Source organism: Eleutherodactylus coqui, chromosome 7 (assembly GCF_035609145.1).
Source record: "Eleutherodactylus coqui strain aEleCoq1 chromosome 7, aEleCoq1.hap1, whole genome shotgun sequence".
Classification (NCBI taxonomy): Eukaryota; Metazoa; Chordata; class Amphibia; order Anura; family Eleutherodactylidae; genus Eleutherodactylus; species Eleutherodactylus coqui.
Genome location: NC_089843.1, coordinates 40161806 through 40180670, shown reverse-complemented (window position 1 = coordinate 40180670; position 18865 = coordinate 40161806). Strand labels below are relative to the sequence as shown.

General features: G+C 43.0%; 1 protein-coding gene across 2 annotated transcripts in view; it reads right to left on the bottom strand.

The window, feature by feature from the left end:
- Positions 1 to 18865, bottom strand: part of CTNNA2 (catenin alpha 2) — a 2255723-nt gene that overhangs the window by 1710845 nt on the left and 526013 nt on the right. For both annotated transcript variants that reach the window (XM_066572940.1, XM_066572941.1), the window contains exon 7: positions 9957 to 10160. In XM_066572940.1, the coding sequence (XP_066429037.1) occupies positions 9957 to 10160 (204 nt within the window). The remainder of the gene's footprint in view (positions 1 to 9956; positions 10161 to 18865) is intronic.

The window sequence follows — 18865 nt, the reverse complement described above, 5'->3', positions numbered from 1 at the left end:
GGTTACTGTTGTGTGTATAGCATCCGCTGCCGGGCAACGAGGGAGATCTGCATACCGCATACACATCACACGTATGAAGCACTCTTTACTCAAATGTTCAGACCAGAATACTGCCAAACAATGCTGAATAATACGTCCGCATAATGGTCACAAAACTACTATTAGGTACCCAAATAATACCCCCACAGAATACCTAAATAATACTGCCATACAATACCTAATACCACCGCTACACAATACCGAAATAAAACAGCCACACAATATCTAAATAATACCACCATACAATACCTAAATAATACTGCCATACAATACCTAATACCACCACTACGCAATACCGAAATAAAACAGCCACACAATATCTAAATAATACCACCACTGAATACCTAAATAATACCACCATACAATACCTAAATATTAGCGCCACACAATACCTAAATAATATCACCATGCAATATCTAAATACTACCACCATACAATACCTAAATAATACCGCCACACAATACCTAAATAATACCACCATACAATACCTAAATAATACCGCCACACAATACCTAAATAATACCACCATACAATACCTAAATATTAGCGCCACACAATACCTAAATAATATCACCATGCAATATCTAAATACTACCACCATACAATACCTAAATAATACCGCCACACAATATTTAAATAATATCACCATACAATATCTAAATAATACTGCCATACAATACCTAAATACTACCACTAGAGATGAGTGCCTACTCGGGGGGGAGTGGAGTGGGAGGAAGAGTGAGAGAGATCTCTCTCTCTTCCCCCCCCCCCTCCGCTCCACCCCGCAGCCCACCTGAGCCTGCTCGGATCACTAAGCAGCTACTCGAGAAGAGCGATGCTCGCTCGAGTAACTGCCTTACCGAGTAGTGTTGGACAAAATTTAAAAACGCAGGTCCATTAGTCGTGCTCGTTTATGCCGCCATGTACGCACTGCAGACAAAACAAAATTGGATGATAAGGTGGACGTAGCCTTTAACTCTTTCCAATCCACTGTCTGACGTCTAAAGACATTCTTATTGAAGGCTGTACAGGTCCGATGTCGGAAGACATCCGGCAGGGTATTCTCACTGTATATTACTGGCTTCTCAGTTGTTGGGGGCCTCTCCAGCATATCCAATACTGCAGTACTGGCTCTAGCCAGCAGATGACGCCATTGTGTAATGGCAGAAAGAGAAAGCCCCCCTAGGAAACCCTGAATCCAAAATTGGATTGCAAAGGGTTAATGGCGAGCTCTGCTCTGCATGTCCTGCAGCATTTTATGTGCTTCGGTCTCCGCAGCCTCTATGCATACAGTAGATATTCTTCCAATTGATGCTATTTTGAAAAGACAACAGATATATGGCGGGCGCAGAGAATGCAGCGTACGATGAGATACATCAGAGCGCCTCGTGTCGGAGTCTTCATTTTCCTCCTTTGTTTCTTATCTGGACGGAAGGAGTTTTGTGCGTGAAAATTGGCAACAATATTCCATTTTCTCTGATGAGATGGGGGCGACACATAGTCGGGTCAGGAGGTTCCACTTCTTCCCCGCTGCATGTACGGCAAAGCATGGCGACAAAGTTACCGGCGCAAATCACAAAGCAATGAGGAAATTAACGTGAAACTGGCTGTGAATGTGTTTCTTTATCGCTCCGGCTTGATATTTGCTGCCTGACAGATTCCGTCCACGGGGAATTGTAAAGTCTTAATGATTTCCCACCAAACGCTGCGCCGGCCCCTGAGGAAGATTTGGCATCGGGATGTTCCTGTGTTTGCAGAACCCGCTTCATTGTGAGGAGAACGAAGAAATAAAAAGTTCAAGCTTTCTCTTAAAAAGTGCAATTTCCGAAATTTTAACCTGAAATGATCGCCATGCTCAGTATAAGATAATCAGCAGCATCAGTGTTCATCCAGCATTGCTGCAAACTGCTTATCTTTGGCCTGATTTTTTTCATGAATGGAATGCGAAAACAACAGTGAAGACTGACACACACAGGGCAGTGTAAAAGAACGAGTGGGTATGTGTAAGAGATTTATGGTAAGTGCCATTCTCGGTCTGTGGAAAGATGAATAAAAACACTGAAATTGCTGTTGTCACCCAACTCGCTTTGTAGATGACAGAAGGCGGCCAGCCCACAGAATTCTGGGTGATATTTTGCTTTTAAATGATAACAGTTCATTCTTTTCTCAGTATATACTGTTCATCCTGAGACTCTTCTTTCATGAAAAGAATGCGAAAACGACAGTATAAACTGACACATGGACAGGGAATTTTGAGTGAGTGACTAGGGAATACTTAAGAGAGTTAAATAGGATTCCTGGTCTGTAGATGCAAATGGGAGATGGTATAATGGCTTCGTAGCGCCACCTATTGAAAGGGAACTTATCCATATGTTAATATCTTACCTTCTAACAGGCCTTAAGGCATGACGGATATACAATATCAGCCAAACCAGCGTCTTCTCATCTTGTAGGGGACTTTTCCTTATATCCTTAGTCATGCTGCAAGGCCTATTAACAGGTCAGACATTGACTAATAGGGAAGCTGCCTTCCAGTAGGTGGCGCTGCAGAGGCACTGTATCATCTTGTATTTGTATACTTTATTTCCCAGAGGAGCATCGCATGTCCTATAAGTCTCCTCACGTCAACCTGGTAGTCTCAACAAGGAGAAGCAGAAACTGCCAGCTGTCAGAACCCAGCGAGATGACAAAACATGATCAATCAACAACCTTTCGGGTAATCGTTTTATTTTGAGGGGGTAATACTCTTTAGAGTATTTTCACATGAATCAAGACGTCATCAATAAAAGTGGTGAAAGTGCCACACAGTAAGAAAAAAGGATCATAAACAAGTGTTTTATGAACGGAATGCAAAATTGACAGTGAGGACTGATAAATAAACAAATGGGGCAAGCAAATGAGTGGTATATATATATATATATATATATATATATATATACTAGCTGATATACCCGGCTTCGCTCGAGTTAATTTGGTACTGGTGTTTATCTGGTGTTCACACGGAAAATCTTATGAAGTCGTGGTTACTTTAGAGATACTGAGGAAAAATATATGTTCACCATTTTGCTTAGTTCTCTGCGTTACCCAGGAAACACCACGTGGAGGTAACCATGCGATGTTTCCTTCATATAAAATGACATCAGGAAGTGAGAGAATTAGATTGACGTACATAAAATTTGGACGCCAATTCTTTTGCGCTTAGAATTGAATAATCGAGTTGGGACCCATTAACTTTTCATATTTATGACATAATAAATGCTTGTGCCAAATTTCATGTTTCTATGACATTTGGGAAGTGAGAGATTTAGATTCTGTACGTAAAATTTGGACGCTAATTCTTTTGCACATAGAATTGAATAATGGAGTTGGGACCCATTAGCTTTTCCTATTTATGACATAATCAATGCTCGTGCCAAATTTCCCGTTTCTATGACACCGGAAAGTGAGAAAATTACATTCCGCACGTAAAATTTGGACGCTAATTCTTTTGCACATAGAATTGAATAATGGAGTTGGGACCCATTAGCTTTTCCTATTTATGACATAATCAATGCTCGTGCTAAATTTTCCGTTTCTATGACACCGGAAAGTGAGAAAATTAGATTCCGCACGTAAAATTTGGACGCTAATTTTTTGCGCATAGAATTGAATAATGGAGTTGGGACCCATTCGTTTTTACTATTTATGACATAATCAATGCTCGTGCCAAATTTCCGGTTTCTATGACACCGGAAAGTGAAAAAATTACATTCCGCACGTAAAATTTCGACAATTCTTTTGCGGTAGAATTGAATAATCAAGTTGGGACCTATTAACTTTTCCTATTTATGACATAATGAATGCTCGTGCAAATTTCACGTTTCTATTACACCGGAAAGTGAGAAAATTACATTCCACATGCAAAATTTGGACGCTAATTATTTTGCGCATAGAATTGAATAATCGAGTTGGGACCCATTAGCTTTTCCTTTTTATGACATAATCAATGCTCCTGCCAAATTTCACGTTTCTATGACATTGGGAAGTGAGAGATTTAGATTATGTACGTTAAATTTCGACGGCAATTATTTTGCGCTAGAATTGAATAATCGAGTTGGGACCCAATTTGTTTTCCTATTTTGGAGATAATCTATGCTTGCGCCAAATTTCATGTTTCTACGACATTGGGAATTTGGAGAACTTTTGGCGAGTCAGTCAGTCAGTGAGTCAGTCAGTGAGTCAGTGAGTCAGTCAGTGAGTCAGTGAGGGCTTTCAGCTTTATATATATATAGATATGTGTATATATATATATATATATATATATATATATATATAGTAGATCTGAATACAATACAGGTACTGTGATGCAATCATTGACAACCCCTACAGGGGAAAGATGTTAGCGACATTCATAGTTTCTTTAGCATACAATTGCATTAGAAATTTCAGCTTTTTTCAGACAGAGCCCCATATCACCTGCATAGACTTGGGTTTATAGGGGCTGTGCCATGTAATAAAGTTATTTGCAGGATGGGGATAATTTTATGATTGGCATAACCCTTTTAAATAAAAATAAAAAAATCTTGCCGCCTGCAGTCACCACTAGAGGGAGCTAATGTATACAGTTGATTCATTGAACTCACTTGTATACACCAAGCTCCCCCTAGTGGAAACTACAGAATTTTAAAATTAAAGCAACCCTCCAATTCTGGGACAAAATTCTGTCCAGGAACCAGAGGGTGATTGTACCTTGGATCCGCCTATTTCTGGTCCCCATTTTTGTATCTTCCAAGATAGCCGCTGCAATCTCCTGACTGCCTAATGCACACTGTGCATTAGTTGTGTGTTAAGGCTCATTAATGCCCTTTATTGGGTTGTTTGTTGTTGTTAGTGGTTCACAAACCTCAGTGACCCTAAAGGCGAGCTCCCTCCATTTTTTTTTGGTTTGGCACTGCTTCTTTCAGTGGTGTGATATCCATACCAGTATGAAAGCTCTCGGTGCGGGCAGCGCCGTTGCATGCAGCCGTTTGATGGGGTTTTTGATGAAGAAATAATGAGATTTTGCTGGGGATTTTCTACTGCAACATTTCTGCTACGTGTGAACGTACCCTTAGACTACATCTGCTCTCCGATTGGCCAGTGTTGCTCACATGATCAACACTGGCCAATCAGAGAGCAGCATAAAGTGCCTCAAACTGCTGTAGAGACTTCCCTGCCATGAATAGCCTCGGCATGTTTTCTGATCGACTTACCGCCGGGAAGACCGCAAGTCTCTGCGGAATGGTTGGGCATCACAGACACGGGGACCCTCTGGGCAAAGGCCCTATCACAGGTCTTGCTGGGTACTTTACACCTCAGGGGCATTGTGGGACAAAAGGATGATATCAGTCTTGCTCCAACAACTAACTTTACTTCTTTCAAAGAAACTTAAGACAGTCTCTGACGGCAATGGGAAAACTCAGTATTTGCTCTCTTCCGAGTGACGGGTTTCGGCAGGGAAACGCAAGGAGACCTTCTCTTAATCCTTCTGGGCTGGTCAATATGTCCTCCAGCCACTCCACTGAAGGCCAACGCTGTCCACTCAGGAGACTAACTCTGCTACTACAGGCCTTACAATGTCTCTCCTCACTCAGCACCTCCCTGGCTCCATCGGATGCACCACTATATACACACCGGATCGTCTTCCTGCTTCCTCCACACTGGACTGTAGTCTTTCCTCACATGTCCATGTCCCTCAACTAAGTACCATGAGGCGACGTACATAAAATCAATGTTACTAACCAATGTACAAACACGTACTACGAAGGCCCACCGGCCCCTACTGCACTGTTGCTGCATTAGAGTGTTAGAAGGTTGCAGGGAGAAACGGGGAAGATGCTGGAAGACATTGAAAATTGGAAGCCAGAAATTGGGCTGGGCCAGTGTACCTCCAGACCTGAGGGACGCCGGAGCAAAAAATGGGCAGCAGCTAATACGGCTCCCTAATGGTCCCTGAACAGAAATCTATCCTGGAGCCAGAGGGTCGCTTTATGCTCTATGGGGAGAAGTTACTTTACTCTACTCATGCCGGTCTAGCTCGTAAGTGCGCTGGAGAGAAGGTGAAGTGCCTCACATTCATTAAGATGTGCACGCCTCCTAATTAATTGAGTAGATCTCTGACTATTCCGTGTGCCAGAATGTGAAAGCTCTATGAGCAGAGGTAGATTTGTACCATAATATATAATTGTTTCTGGGTTAAATTTTAATAAATATCTCACCTGTGGGAGGCCACACCCCTTTGCCAATCCCCAACTGCTTGAAAAAAAGTGACAAATGCAACAGAAAAAATTTAAAAAGCTGCAAATTTAAGGGCAAATGTGGTGTGATTTTTCTTTGCGCCAGAAAATAAGTGGCCTGACACTCCCCTTTGTCTGTGCAGAGGAGTTGGAGCCCCACATCACATAAAATGAGCTCTAATACTGCACAAGAAAGCGTTGGCCGTCTATGGCAGAAAAGCATCATGGGAAATTCCTATGATAATTATACTGCGAAGAAACACGGTCAGGTCGTTGAATAGAAAAATGTGATTTCCTGGTTCCTGAATGCTGGTGGCTTGCATCCTATAACCTGTATTTTTAGCAAAAATGAAAAAAGAAAATGATTGCACGCCATTATATAAACTGCAGAAGGAACCGATGCTGTGTCAAGGACGCGAAACGAGATGCCTTTCTACGCCTACGGTAATTGCAGACTACGGTGTCATTATTTTTCTCTTAGACCCATTCCGGCAGCTATTATATGGATTTTGCAAATCCCCATTAGAATACGCTATAGAAAAATACACGCTATGTACAAAAAGAGGGAAAAAAAGCAAAAACGACAACAAAAAACTGCACTTAATTGTAAATGATAATATGATGTCATTGTGCTCCCGATTCGGAGATGTAAAAGCCTATAAAATATAAAAAAGCGACATAAATATTGTTTTACCGCGACGTGTAATAACTCGGTGACATTCTGAAAAGTACTGGGTAAAAACTTTAAAACAACTGCCTGACAAGTCTGACTTGGGTGATAGACAAGCTGTGCAGCCTACGCAGGCTGAGGAGTAAATCACAGTGTATAGTCATGGCATTTGTTATTTTCTTAAAGGGAAGGTCTGGGTTACAAAAGCCATTTTCAAGCAGCTTATTAAGGAATTCAGGTAGGGATGTAACTACCATAACGGCGGCTACATGGCCCATGTATTGGGGTGGCCTGGGCTGCTAAGCACATTACACTCACCTCTGACCCTGGCAGCTCCACTGTGCCTGCCGCTCTGTTCTCGCCAGATGGTCCAATGGTGGCACATGACTGGTGCAACCAATCTCTGGCAGGCACATGATTGGTGCAGCCAATCTCTGGCCTCAGTCATATGAGGCCAAGGAATGGCAGCAGTTATCACGGGCATCTGAACATGTAACAGGCTGCTGGAAAGTGAGGAAAGAATAGAGCGGTGGGGACAGGTGAGTATAATGTGCTTTTTTCATTTTACAGTATAACCATTATGCCAAAAATACTGAACAGGGGAAAGGAGGGGGTATAAATAACATTTGGGTGACAAGGGGGCATAAAAATAGTGAGCAGCGACTAAGCGGGTATAAATACTGAGTGGGTGGCAAACAGCAGTGTAAATAGGGAGCGGGGGCTTAAAAAGGGCTATAAATACTGTGTGGGGCATAAAGGGGGCCACAAATCCTGAACAGCGGCATTATTACTTAGTGGGAACATAAGGAGTCATTATTGCTAACCAGGGGCACAAAGAGACACTTTTACTGTGGGTAGGGGACTAAAAGCAGCACTTATTGTGAGGGGTCTATGAGAGGCACAAAAGGGAGATACTATTATTGTTTGGGGCATTATTACTATTTTGCTTGAGACACAATGGATGGGAAGTTTGTGTAGAGGTGTGGAAAATATGGGGAAGGTGCTGGAAAAGCGAGGGGCTAGAGATGTCTGTATGTCAATTCTGCAGAGACAAATTATGGCTTGGAGGAGTCATCATGGAGGTCTGGGCTAGATTGAAAAGATGGGGAAAATGCATGGCTCCACACTGAGAGAACATCACCTGTAATCAGTGGACATAAAGGTACAGTAATCAGTTTTATGCTCTGCAGGGTGCATGTGTAGAGCTGGTATCTACAATACCACTAGGTGTTTGGGCCCCATTACACTAGTAGAGCCCTTGAGTGGCCAAAACGATAGAGAACCCCTACAAATGACCTCATTTTGAAAACAAGACCCCTTAATGAATTCATCTAGGGGTGTATTGCGTATTCTGACCCCACAGTTTTTGAATGAATTTAAGCAAAACAGAAGGGAAAAATTATGATTTTCATTTTTTTTGGCAATTATGTCATTTTTAAAAACATTTTTTTGTACAGCACACATATGAATGAAGGCTTTCACCCCAAAATGGATACCCCTATTTGTGCTGTGTTCAGAAACATACCCATTGTGGCCCTAATCTTCTGTCTGTATGCACAACAGTTGTGGCTCTAATCTTCTGCATGTACGAGTTACGTAAAGACGTCTGGCGTGCATGCGCAGGCGCCAGGTCCTCAAACACCAGAACGCTGCGGGAGATCGCGGAGAACAGGGGTGAGTATTCTTAGCTCCCCTCACGAATCTGATCTAGGAGGGGAGCTAAAACGTTACCTTTTTTTTAAACTTTCCATTTACTTTAATGCAATTGGTGCTATCCATTGGATAACGCTGATAGCATGACCGGGGGTCACTCCTCGCGGCCCCCCATGACAGATCTAGGTTGACAGGATGGAGCTATCATGTCCACCGGCCCCACGGCTACAATTCTCAGGGGATGCATGTTTTAGGCCCCTGAGGATTAAAGCCCACAAAGCCAGGATGACAAAGGCAATGGGACCATCACTAAGGGGTTAAGGGGCTTAAGTCTGCTGTGGATCGCTGTAAAAATCCTTACCAATATTGCTACGTGAGAACATACCCTTAAACAGGTTTTCTAGGCACTTACTACTCATCGTCGGGAGTCCGACGATGGTCTCAGAAGGTAAGCAGTCCTATCTAGGCTTTCCTTCATCTAGCACAAAGGTTCAATTCCTTGCTTTAGCCCTAAATGTCAACAACCTTGACAAAGCAAAGTGGCCAGTTGGCATGCAATTGACATTCAACCCCAAGGCCAGATGCCCCTCCTTGTTACTAGGACACAGCTATGATCCACAACTCCAGACTAGCTGCATTGTTTATTGGAAGTCTAAGATTGTCTGGAATCCACCTCCTATCTCACCAGGGCCTCAACTATCTGCTCTTTTCCACTATGCTTTATACTGCAGATCTGCTTGTTCAGATTGGCTACTTTATACTAGCGAAAGTCAACAGAAAGTTACTGCAATACAACCAGGAATGGCTGATGATAAATTACAGTGCAAGCCACTAAACTGCCAGAAAGAGAAGATTTAGAAGGTCCCTGCTGAGCATAATGGCGCTCAAGCAGCCCCCTCCAAAATAAACACTATTGATATAATAACAGACAAGTCGAATTCTAAATTGACCTAAAAGCCTACTGTGAGTTATATTGGAGGAGACCATGTAGAGCTAATGCAGATTTCTTTTCTACGCCAGATACCAGTTCAATACACCGGCTTCGTAAATCAACACACAAAACAAATATTTACATTTCGGAAACTCCAAGCGTCTCCCATTGGTAATTACACCATAACAATGTAACACACGCCTCCAAAGAGGATAACGCAGAACAGGCCTAGAGAAAGGAACAATTAACTAATACTGTACTTATTGAAGTGTTTCCAAAGATTAGCTCTTCCTCTCCAGGCAACATAATTGTTGTTTGCCAAAACTCAAGCTCAATACCATCCAAGTTTTTTCAAAAGTGTCAATCAACATATCAGCCAACGGTACGGAAACAAAGAGAGGAGACTTACGTTGTTCATGTACTCGCTCAGTAGGTCTTGAAGGGCTTGTCGGACTGCGTTGCACTCGGCCACGATTCTTTCTCTCCTGTCGTCGCGTGTGCATGAAGAGTCTGCCATCAAGGCCGCCCCACTGATGATGCTCTCCAGCCTCTCCTCAAGAGATGGCCGGAATCGGGCTTCACTGAAGGTCAAAGGGTCTAGAATGATCTTATTCTATGGGAGTAAAAGAAAAAAAGTTTTTGTTAATATTTTTCGGTGCTAACTCCGCCTCTTCCTGTGGCTCCTGTGTCTGTTTAGAGAAATGATAGGAGTTGGGAGGATTAGATGAAAACATTTCTGTAACAAAGTAGAGGGAAAATACTAGTTGGGACCGCTAGCCTATTGGAAGAGTATTGAGAGACCCATCCAGTATACCTGTTTGGTTGATTAATTGGTTTTTGCAGTCTCTGGGATAATTTGGGGATTGACATATATAGTCAATGATGCAAGTCATGTGACCACTAGAGATCAGCGAACGTACTCGTTAAGGGCGATTTTGCAATCGAGCATCGCTATTTTCGAGTACCAGGGGGTGGGGGGCGGCGTGGTGGAGTGGGGGGTAGCAGTGGGGAACAGGGGGGAGCTCTCTCTCTCAACTCACCCCTCTCTGCAACCCCCAGCTCACCCCCGGTGCCCCCCGAATCTTTTCACCCGAGTAGTCAGGTACTCGAAAATAGCGATGCTCAATTTCGAAATCGCCCTTAATGAGTATGTTCGCTCATCTCTAGTGACCACCTGTAGCCAGTCAGAAGCCATTTCATGATCTAATTAGTTTGCTCTTCACTCTCATCATGAGACCTAAATTTTAACGTCATAACATAATGAGTTATCAACATTTTTGATAGAAGTTGAAGGTGCACTTTAAGTAGGTGTACAACATGCAGGTTCCAGGGTTGTATTTACTACACAAGTAATTTTTCTGCAGACCAGCAGATGTCTCTGCACCGTAATAGATGATGAGAGTCTACATATTCACACTGTATCCGTAAGCCATCTATCAGTTTGACAAAAACTAGCGGCATGATTTCTAACATGTTGTACAGTAGTCTGTCTTGTGCTGTAAAGGGTTCTTGTTTTGTTTCACACCTTTATGCATGAGTTCTACCACCAAAATTAAAGGAAGGAAGATACTGCCACTGCCATATGCAGCTATTTCCTGCTGACTGCATTATATGGTACTGCATATATGGGGGCGGTACTGGCAATATACTTTTTTTTATTAATGATATTAGGTGGTCATCAACTACCAGCAGCCCATAAACAATTGTTTGTATGTACCATTGAAAGTAATCTGTGGGGAAAGGAAAGGAAGGGAAGTGAGCAACTGAAGGGGGGGAGAGAGGAAGGGAAGGGAAAGTAGTTGGGAAAAAAAAGCAAGAACGTGAGGATAGGAAGGAAGAAAATAAGGAAGGGAGAGAAGACACAGAAGAAAGAGAGGGAAGAGAATGGAGGGAAGGAAGAAAGAGAAGGGAAAGGAAGAAAGAGAAGGGAAAGGAAGAAAGAGAAGGGAAAGGAAGAAAGGAGAAGGGAAAGGAAGAAAGGAGAAGGGAAAGGAAGAAAGGAGAAGGGAAAGGAAGAAAGGAGAAGGGAAAGGAAGAAAGGAGAAGGGAAAGGAAGAAAGGAGAAGGGAAAGGAAGAAAGGAGAAGGGAAAGGAAGAAAGGGAAAGGGAAAGGAAGAAAGGGAAAGGGAAAGGAGGAAAGGGAAAGGAAGGGAGGAAAGAAGGGTAAAGAAGAAAATAGGGAAGTCACATAGGGAAGGGTGGTAAAAACGAAAAAATAGGTGAAAAGGAAAAAAGGGAAGTGAAGGTAGAGAGGGAAGATAGAGATGGTAGAGAGGAGATGAGGGAAGAAAAAAAAATTAGGTCAAAGGGAAGGAAAGAAATGTAGGTCGGATGGAAGGGAAGGTAGAGAGGGAAGTAAGCAAAGATGGAGGGAAGGGAAGACAAGTAGGTTTACAAGCAAGAAGGGAAGGAAGACAGATGAGCGGTTGTTTTATTCTCGCCAAGAAATCTAGCAGTTTAAGCACAATATAATAGGCAAACTTACATTACTCATAAAGAACTAACCCTCTTAGCGAGTACAAATATGCTATGTATATACAGTATGGGCATTGTCAGAGGCACAGATGGAACTTTTGGGCCATACAGCAAAAGCCATAACTCTTGGCGCCACAATCACTAGTGGGAGATGACTTTACGCTTTACTGTATGTGATGATATCAAGCAGCACACGTTATATATGCAAGCTGAAAATCCATTGTGATATGTATAATAGGTAGCAGAAGTAGAGGGCCCATTTTGACTGATGCTTCTCACCACTAGATATTGAACATTTTGGTACAGAGGCATAACTTGAATCTCCTGATCTCCAATGCAAAATCTGTGATTGACCCCAAATAGCAAGTACAATTTATAATACTGGCGCCTTCTTATGTGGTAAAAATACCTTAAGGCCTCTTCAGGCACCAGGGCCGAAGCTTAAAGGGATTGACCCTCTTTAAGCTGTTTTGAATAGGACTCAATCCGCAGTACCAACCCCGGCCACTGCACAATGTATGGAGCTGCAGCAAAACAGCTTGAAGTGGGACAACCCCTTTAACAACAACCTCTGCATCTTCTATAGCGTCAATATTACACATTCCAGTCTGTTCTATCAGCGCCTTAATAATCTGCACTTATGTATATTCCGACAGCAGCTAGATATTTTTATTAACTTCTGTGTACACTTTCTGGCTGTAAAAATCATGCTGGAACTTCTAGTTCCCCAGCTGTACAAGTGAAGCAGATATGCAACACACGGTATATTTCACTCATTACAGCAGCTGAAATCAAATTAGCAATTAAAAAAATATACAGCAACCATGAAAACTTCAAAATCAACCCATTTTCTGATTTGGTGGGCAATATACCATTACGTGAAAAGCAGTTTTTTATGTTTGGCAAGAAATCCCTCAACAGATGGTTTGCTGAATTAGTTTTTTGTTGTCTAAAACAAAACCACAAGGTGACCTCTAAGCCTGGTAACAGGCATCAATTACACTTTTATCGAGTTTTATGGGGCATTTAGTGTTCTACTAAACGAGAGAATCTGTTCCTCCAAAAATAAAGGGAAAGAAAAAAAAAAGCAGAAAACGAGGGCTTGACCCGAATGAATCAGATTGTACAACGTCAGCATCAATTCTGTCATGGAGACATAAATCAGATCATATAAAGAGAGAGAACTACTGTATGCCTACAGTATATTAAAGGGCAGGAATATAAAAAACCATCATGCCAACACCTGCTACGATATCTCCCTCTTCCTTCTTCCTATCCAATGTCATATTTCATATCCTATCTTATACTGTAACCCAACAAATTGAAGGAAGAAAGGCCTCCAGTTGTATGGCAGAAAGCATTCTTGTAGGGCTGGGAAGAAGAGGAAGAGCTTAGAGTGATTTGTCACAGGCTGGGAGGCAGATTGCTGCAGCAGAAACCTTCCAAATCCCCAATGTTGCAATAAAAAAGACAAGACAAATGTTGGGGGCATTCCATATTTGAGGCTACATCTCAGAGTTACAACCCGGGGGTCACGTTTAAACCCCTAAAATCATGATTCAGATGAAACCCATGGAGGGAACCATAGGCTTTCATTGTTCAAACAGAGACCAATAGGGTCTCCGTCTGAATGGCTTTTGTTTCCACAACTTGTGCCGGATAGGAAAGCAGGGTCAACCTTATGAGGTCGTTTGGGGAGATTTAGACATGTGAATGCCCCTAAACATAAATTTAACCCCTTACACAGGGAATGCCTGAGTTGGTTTAATATGGGGTGGGTTCCAGCTATGGTTTTACAGTTCGTGCCCACATACAATGACCAGGATTGGAAATAACTCTTCATGTGATTGTTTAACCCCTTAAATGGGTTGTCCAGTTACCAGACAACATTCCCTGTACAAGACCAGTGGTGCTAAAACAACAAAAGGAGCAGTACTTCACTGACCTCAGCCCACGTGATCCAGTGCTGCAGCCCTGCCGATTTCCTGCCATTTGTTGGAGGATCATCAGATGTCTCAATCCACTGTAGCCAATCAGAAGCTTCGGCACCATTGTTCTGAACTCCTGGCATCATGGTGCCCAGGATGTGAGTGCTTATACCAAGAGTTCAGAATGACGGCTCTGCAGCCTCTGGTTGGCTACATTGGTCACGTGACAGCGGGTGATGTTGTTTTTCAAAACAATTGCTGGTAGATTGGTGTGGCCGCAGTGCTGGATCATGGGAAGGGGGGGGGGGGGCATTGAAGTACAGCTGGTCTTGTTGTTTTAGCACCTTTGGACCTACCTGTGCAGTGAATGCTGTCTGGTAACTAGACAACCCCTTTAATTGCTGTGGTCAATACTGATTGCAGCATCTAAGTAGTTAAACAGAGGAAGGAGGTGCTATCTTCCACCTGATTTACCCAAATGGTTGTAGCAGTCCAGGACCTAATAATGGCTTCCCATTCCAGAGAGTAAAAAAGAAAGATTAAAAGATTATTCAACAATACAAAGAAACTAAACATAAAAAGGTAAAGAAAAACACCTTTTTCCTATTTTAAATGTTAAATAATAAAAATAAAGATATCACCGTGTCTATAAAAGTGTGAGCTGTTAAAACACCACTTCGTTTCTAGAGATGAGTGAGCATACTCGCTAAGGATAATTACTCGATCGAGCATTGTCCTTAGCGAGTATCTCCCCGCTCAGAAGAAAAGGTTCAGCTGCCGGCGCGGGTGACAGGTGAGTTGCGGTAGTGAGCAGGGGGGAGAGAGGGAGAGAGAGATCTCCCTTCCGTTCCTCCCCGCTCTCCCCCGCCGTTCCCCGCCTGTCGCCAGCAGCCAAATCTTTGCTCCCGAGCGGGCAGGTACTCGCTAAGGGCAATGCTTGATCGAGCAATTGCCCTTAGCGAGTATGCTCGCTCATCACTATTCGTTTCTATCCCACACACAAAAAAAACAAAAAAGCAAATAAATGTAACATGTGGTTAGCATATCATTTTTCTCACACAGTGAACATTGTAACAACGAAACACTAAAAACAATGGCAGGCATGAAGTTTTAATTCCAGCTTGGATGGAAGATGCATTTGGGTGGGCCTTGAAATGCAAGGAATCATGATCTCAAAATTGGGGACAATGGAAAAATAGGTTATTTGTTTGATTTCTTTATTTCTCCCTGATATAAAGAAACCCCTTTTAGTGTTTCTTAATCCAAGTCTCTGTTCACATCTCATTTATGGTTATGTAAGGGGTGTAGGTTGAGAGGCATCGGACATGTCCAAAGACACCCATAAACATTGTCCTTTTGGCACACGTTGGCTGGTGTAGAATGGCATAAGTATTTTCACTGTATAGGATAGTGTAGTCTGATACTCTTTCCTATGCAGACACAGTAAAAAAATGTATAGAAGCATGATATATTGCATCTGTTGGAGAATGCCAAAGAACAGGGTTATTACACATGGTCTTCCCAATGTGACCTCCCATAACCCCGTTTACTGACACTTGGATACAGAAATTTTATATCAATGAAAACAGAAACTCAAAAAGTTTTGTTGCACAGCATCAAAAATGTTTTCCCCATCAGAGGTGATCAGTGTCACCCCCGTTGTCACCCGACACACATGGAGCCTGCAGTCAAGTTCCTGCCATCCATGCTGTAGCGGATTACGACTAATGGATGCAATAACTTCTGGGATGCCGCAGATCATGGTGGGCGGTAAGGGGGCATGTAGACTAACACACCACAGAGGAAACACAACAAGGTGAAGCCAATGAAAGCTGCCTGAACCCCGGCCCATCCACAGTTAACATTGCAGATAAGTCGCGGGTACCCGCATCATCGCCTAGCGAATGTACGGGAAAAATAAACTATTTAAAATCTGTACTGCCCATGTCTGAAGGCGGCTCGCCGCAGCAATCCTCATTACAGATGCAGAAGTGAGAAAAGACAGGTACGTGTGGATGCCGGACAGGCACAGGGTCGAGTTACCGCATGCTGAATCCCACCTGTTCGTGTGCAGGTGGCCTGAAAGAACAGGAGCGTCTGTAAAGAATGTATTGTATCTTTTCCCCACATCAGACAGAATGTAAAACAGAATCCTCAGGAGTCTTATCAAATGTATCGCAAGCGCACAATGAGGGGTAGCCAGATTCCAGAGTATGAGGCCAGGAACGTGCTGGGTGGTTTTGTGACCTCTTGGCAGATATTATCGGCCCTCGGGCTCCCTTAATCACCCCGGCTCTTTAGTAGCTTACAGAAGCTCTAGGCAATGCTGTCATTTTAAGACAGATAAATGGGAGAAGTCTTTGTTGTGCTGCAGAGTCCTCTGTTGTCTCTGAGCAGCAGTCAGCGAGCGCCTAATCATTAACTAAAAAGTTCGGCTTATTATCCTTCATTCTGGAGCTTCCTAAAACTTTCTGTCACACAGATGGCGACAAACACGGGGAAAACATATGCCAGTTTTATATATTATCCCTATTAAAGGGGTTATCCCATAAATCATTTCCATACCAAGAGTCCCGAAAGGCTTTTAACAGATGTTTAAAAGCAATCTCCTAGCATAAAAAATACCTTTATCATGATTTTCTGCTTCCATGTGTCCTCCAAGGTTCTGCTGGGGGTGGGCTCTGGCTAGAATCAGTCTCCTTCACCCTCTGGCAGCTGACAGAGCAAATTATGTAGACTTTGAACACTAAGTGGCCACATATCATGAAGAAAAAAACGGTATAACTCTTCACTGGGTCATTTTTCGAAATGCACATAAATTGCAAACGCTGTTCATTTTTTATGAGCTATAGAATGACTATATTATTTAGTGGTGGGATAACCCCATTGATTGTATCACAGAAGTGTGGTGTCCCAGAGCATCATTCTGGACCCCTCCATAATTGTCATACATGTCTGTCTTATGTGGATGCATTGTGCAAGACTATCATGTCTATTTTCTGTATGTATGTTGCACAGCTGCGGTGGCTGAAGGGTTAACTCTGTTAATATCATTGCTTGTTAGCTCTGCTGCATGCTGTATGTATCTATCTTACAGTGTCACGTGACGTGCTGTGGATGAATCTATGAGTGATTGGGTTCAAGTTCGGCGATCCATCTCGTCTGCTGAGGAGCACCCATCTTCCATCTGAGGGTTTGCTACCACAGTGGCGCATGATGGCACCATTAGCCCGTATTTTGCTAAAGATGGAGTAGAAGGAAAGACTACCCAACCGTATGTGAAGCGCATGGGAGTGAGTGAGCCTAAATGTTTTTCCCCCCAAAGCCCTATTACAAGAGAGCCATTGTAAGTAACTACCTCTTGTGACTATACGTTTTCTACGACAAGATCAGTGCAGAAGTCTACCAACCCTCTGAAGATCATTTTAAGGGCTCACACCCACTTGCGTTTTTTAACGCTGCAATATCGGTGAGGTTTTTTTTTTCACGGAATTGTCAATGGGACTCTCTAATGTTAAAAATGCATCACAAGTTGGTGCTTTGAAATTTTTGTGCGACTCGTTTTTAACATTAGAAAGTCCCATTGACAATCGCGTAAAAAATGCACAAGAAAAACGCAAGTGTGCAGGAGCCCTAAGGCTGTTTTATGATTTCTATGCGGCCGTCTGAAGTCTGGATCACCATACAGTGGTACACCCTTAACTGACACCCACGCATGCTGAAGTCTATGAGAGCAGGGTGATCATTACTGCCATTCTGTGGACATTGACTTTCATGTCAAGTTGTCTGAATAATACTAATTTGCCTGCACTGTAACTCGGCCTGCTGAAGTTTGGTGTACCGTGTTTGAAAGTCACTAGTAAAGTTTCTACTGGGCCTCTACCATTCCCGAGGTACCGAGGTACTTTACACTTGTCCAGTGTTATTTATCCGCCATGTATGAATGCCGGTGTGTGGAACAGTGGCGTCACGAACTGACAGCTATAGAGCTATAATGTTACAGAAGGTTAATCTGCTGGACCCTCATGCTATAGGATTTTATACTACTGTACAAGTGTGTAAGGGGGGTGAAAATCACTGCAGGGGTTGCTAGCATCCCATTGCTTTCAATGGGGCCACCTGCAGCAGCGGCGGCCCCATTGAAATCCATGGGAGAACATCGTGTTCCTTTGCCACAGCTGTGGCAGGGGATTCTTTACTCTCCATGTGGAGTCCCCTTGTCACTAAACACTGTAACAGTGCTATCACAGTGCTCAGTGATGAGGGGACTCCCCGTGGGGAACATTTACACTCAACACAGATCTATGCGGTGCACGCATGTTTTATCTTTTGCAGGTGCGCAAATTTGCACGCTTGTAAAACACGGACATGCGAACACACCATAGAAAACAATCATTCTAATAGGCACGTGCTTTTGTGCGCGCATACGCACACCCAAATACACACTCGTGTGAACAAGGCCTAAGTGATAGGGACCCATCAACCCAAGCGGAAAGCTGGCCTTATACCGGAGGTTACAGTATTGATAAAAGTCAATGTGAATCTAACACAGCAAGGGCACCAGGTATAAGAAATGATTACTTCGAGATTACAGTTACACAGCCAAGTGAACTTAGCAGAAACTTTGTCATATCCTGAGGGTGAGCACCCACTTGCGTTTTTTTAACGCTGCAATATCGCTGCATTTTTTTCAAGCGATTTATCAATGGGACTTTCAAATGTTAACGCATGGCACAAAAATGACAAAGCACAAACTTGCGATGTGTTTTTAACATTAGAAAGTCCCTTTGAAATTGGGTTTAAAAAACGCAAGTCACAGTATACAGAGGCTGATAAAATCTACAATATATCCCTCTCATATACGGCTCAGGATGGAGGTTCTAGGACCCTGCTGTGCCGCCTCGAGCTTGAATGC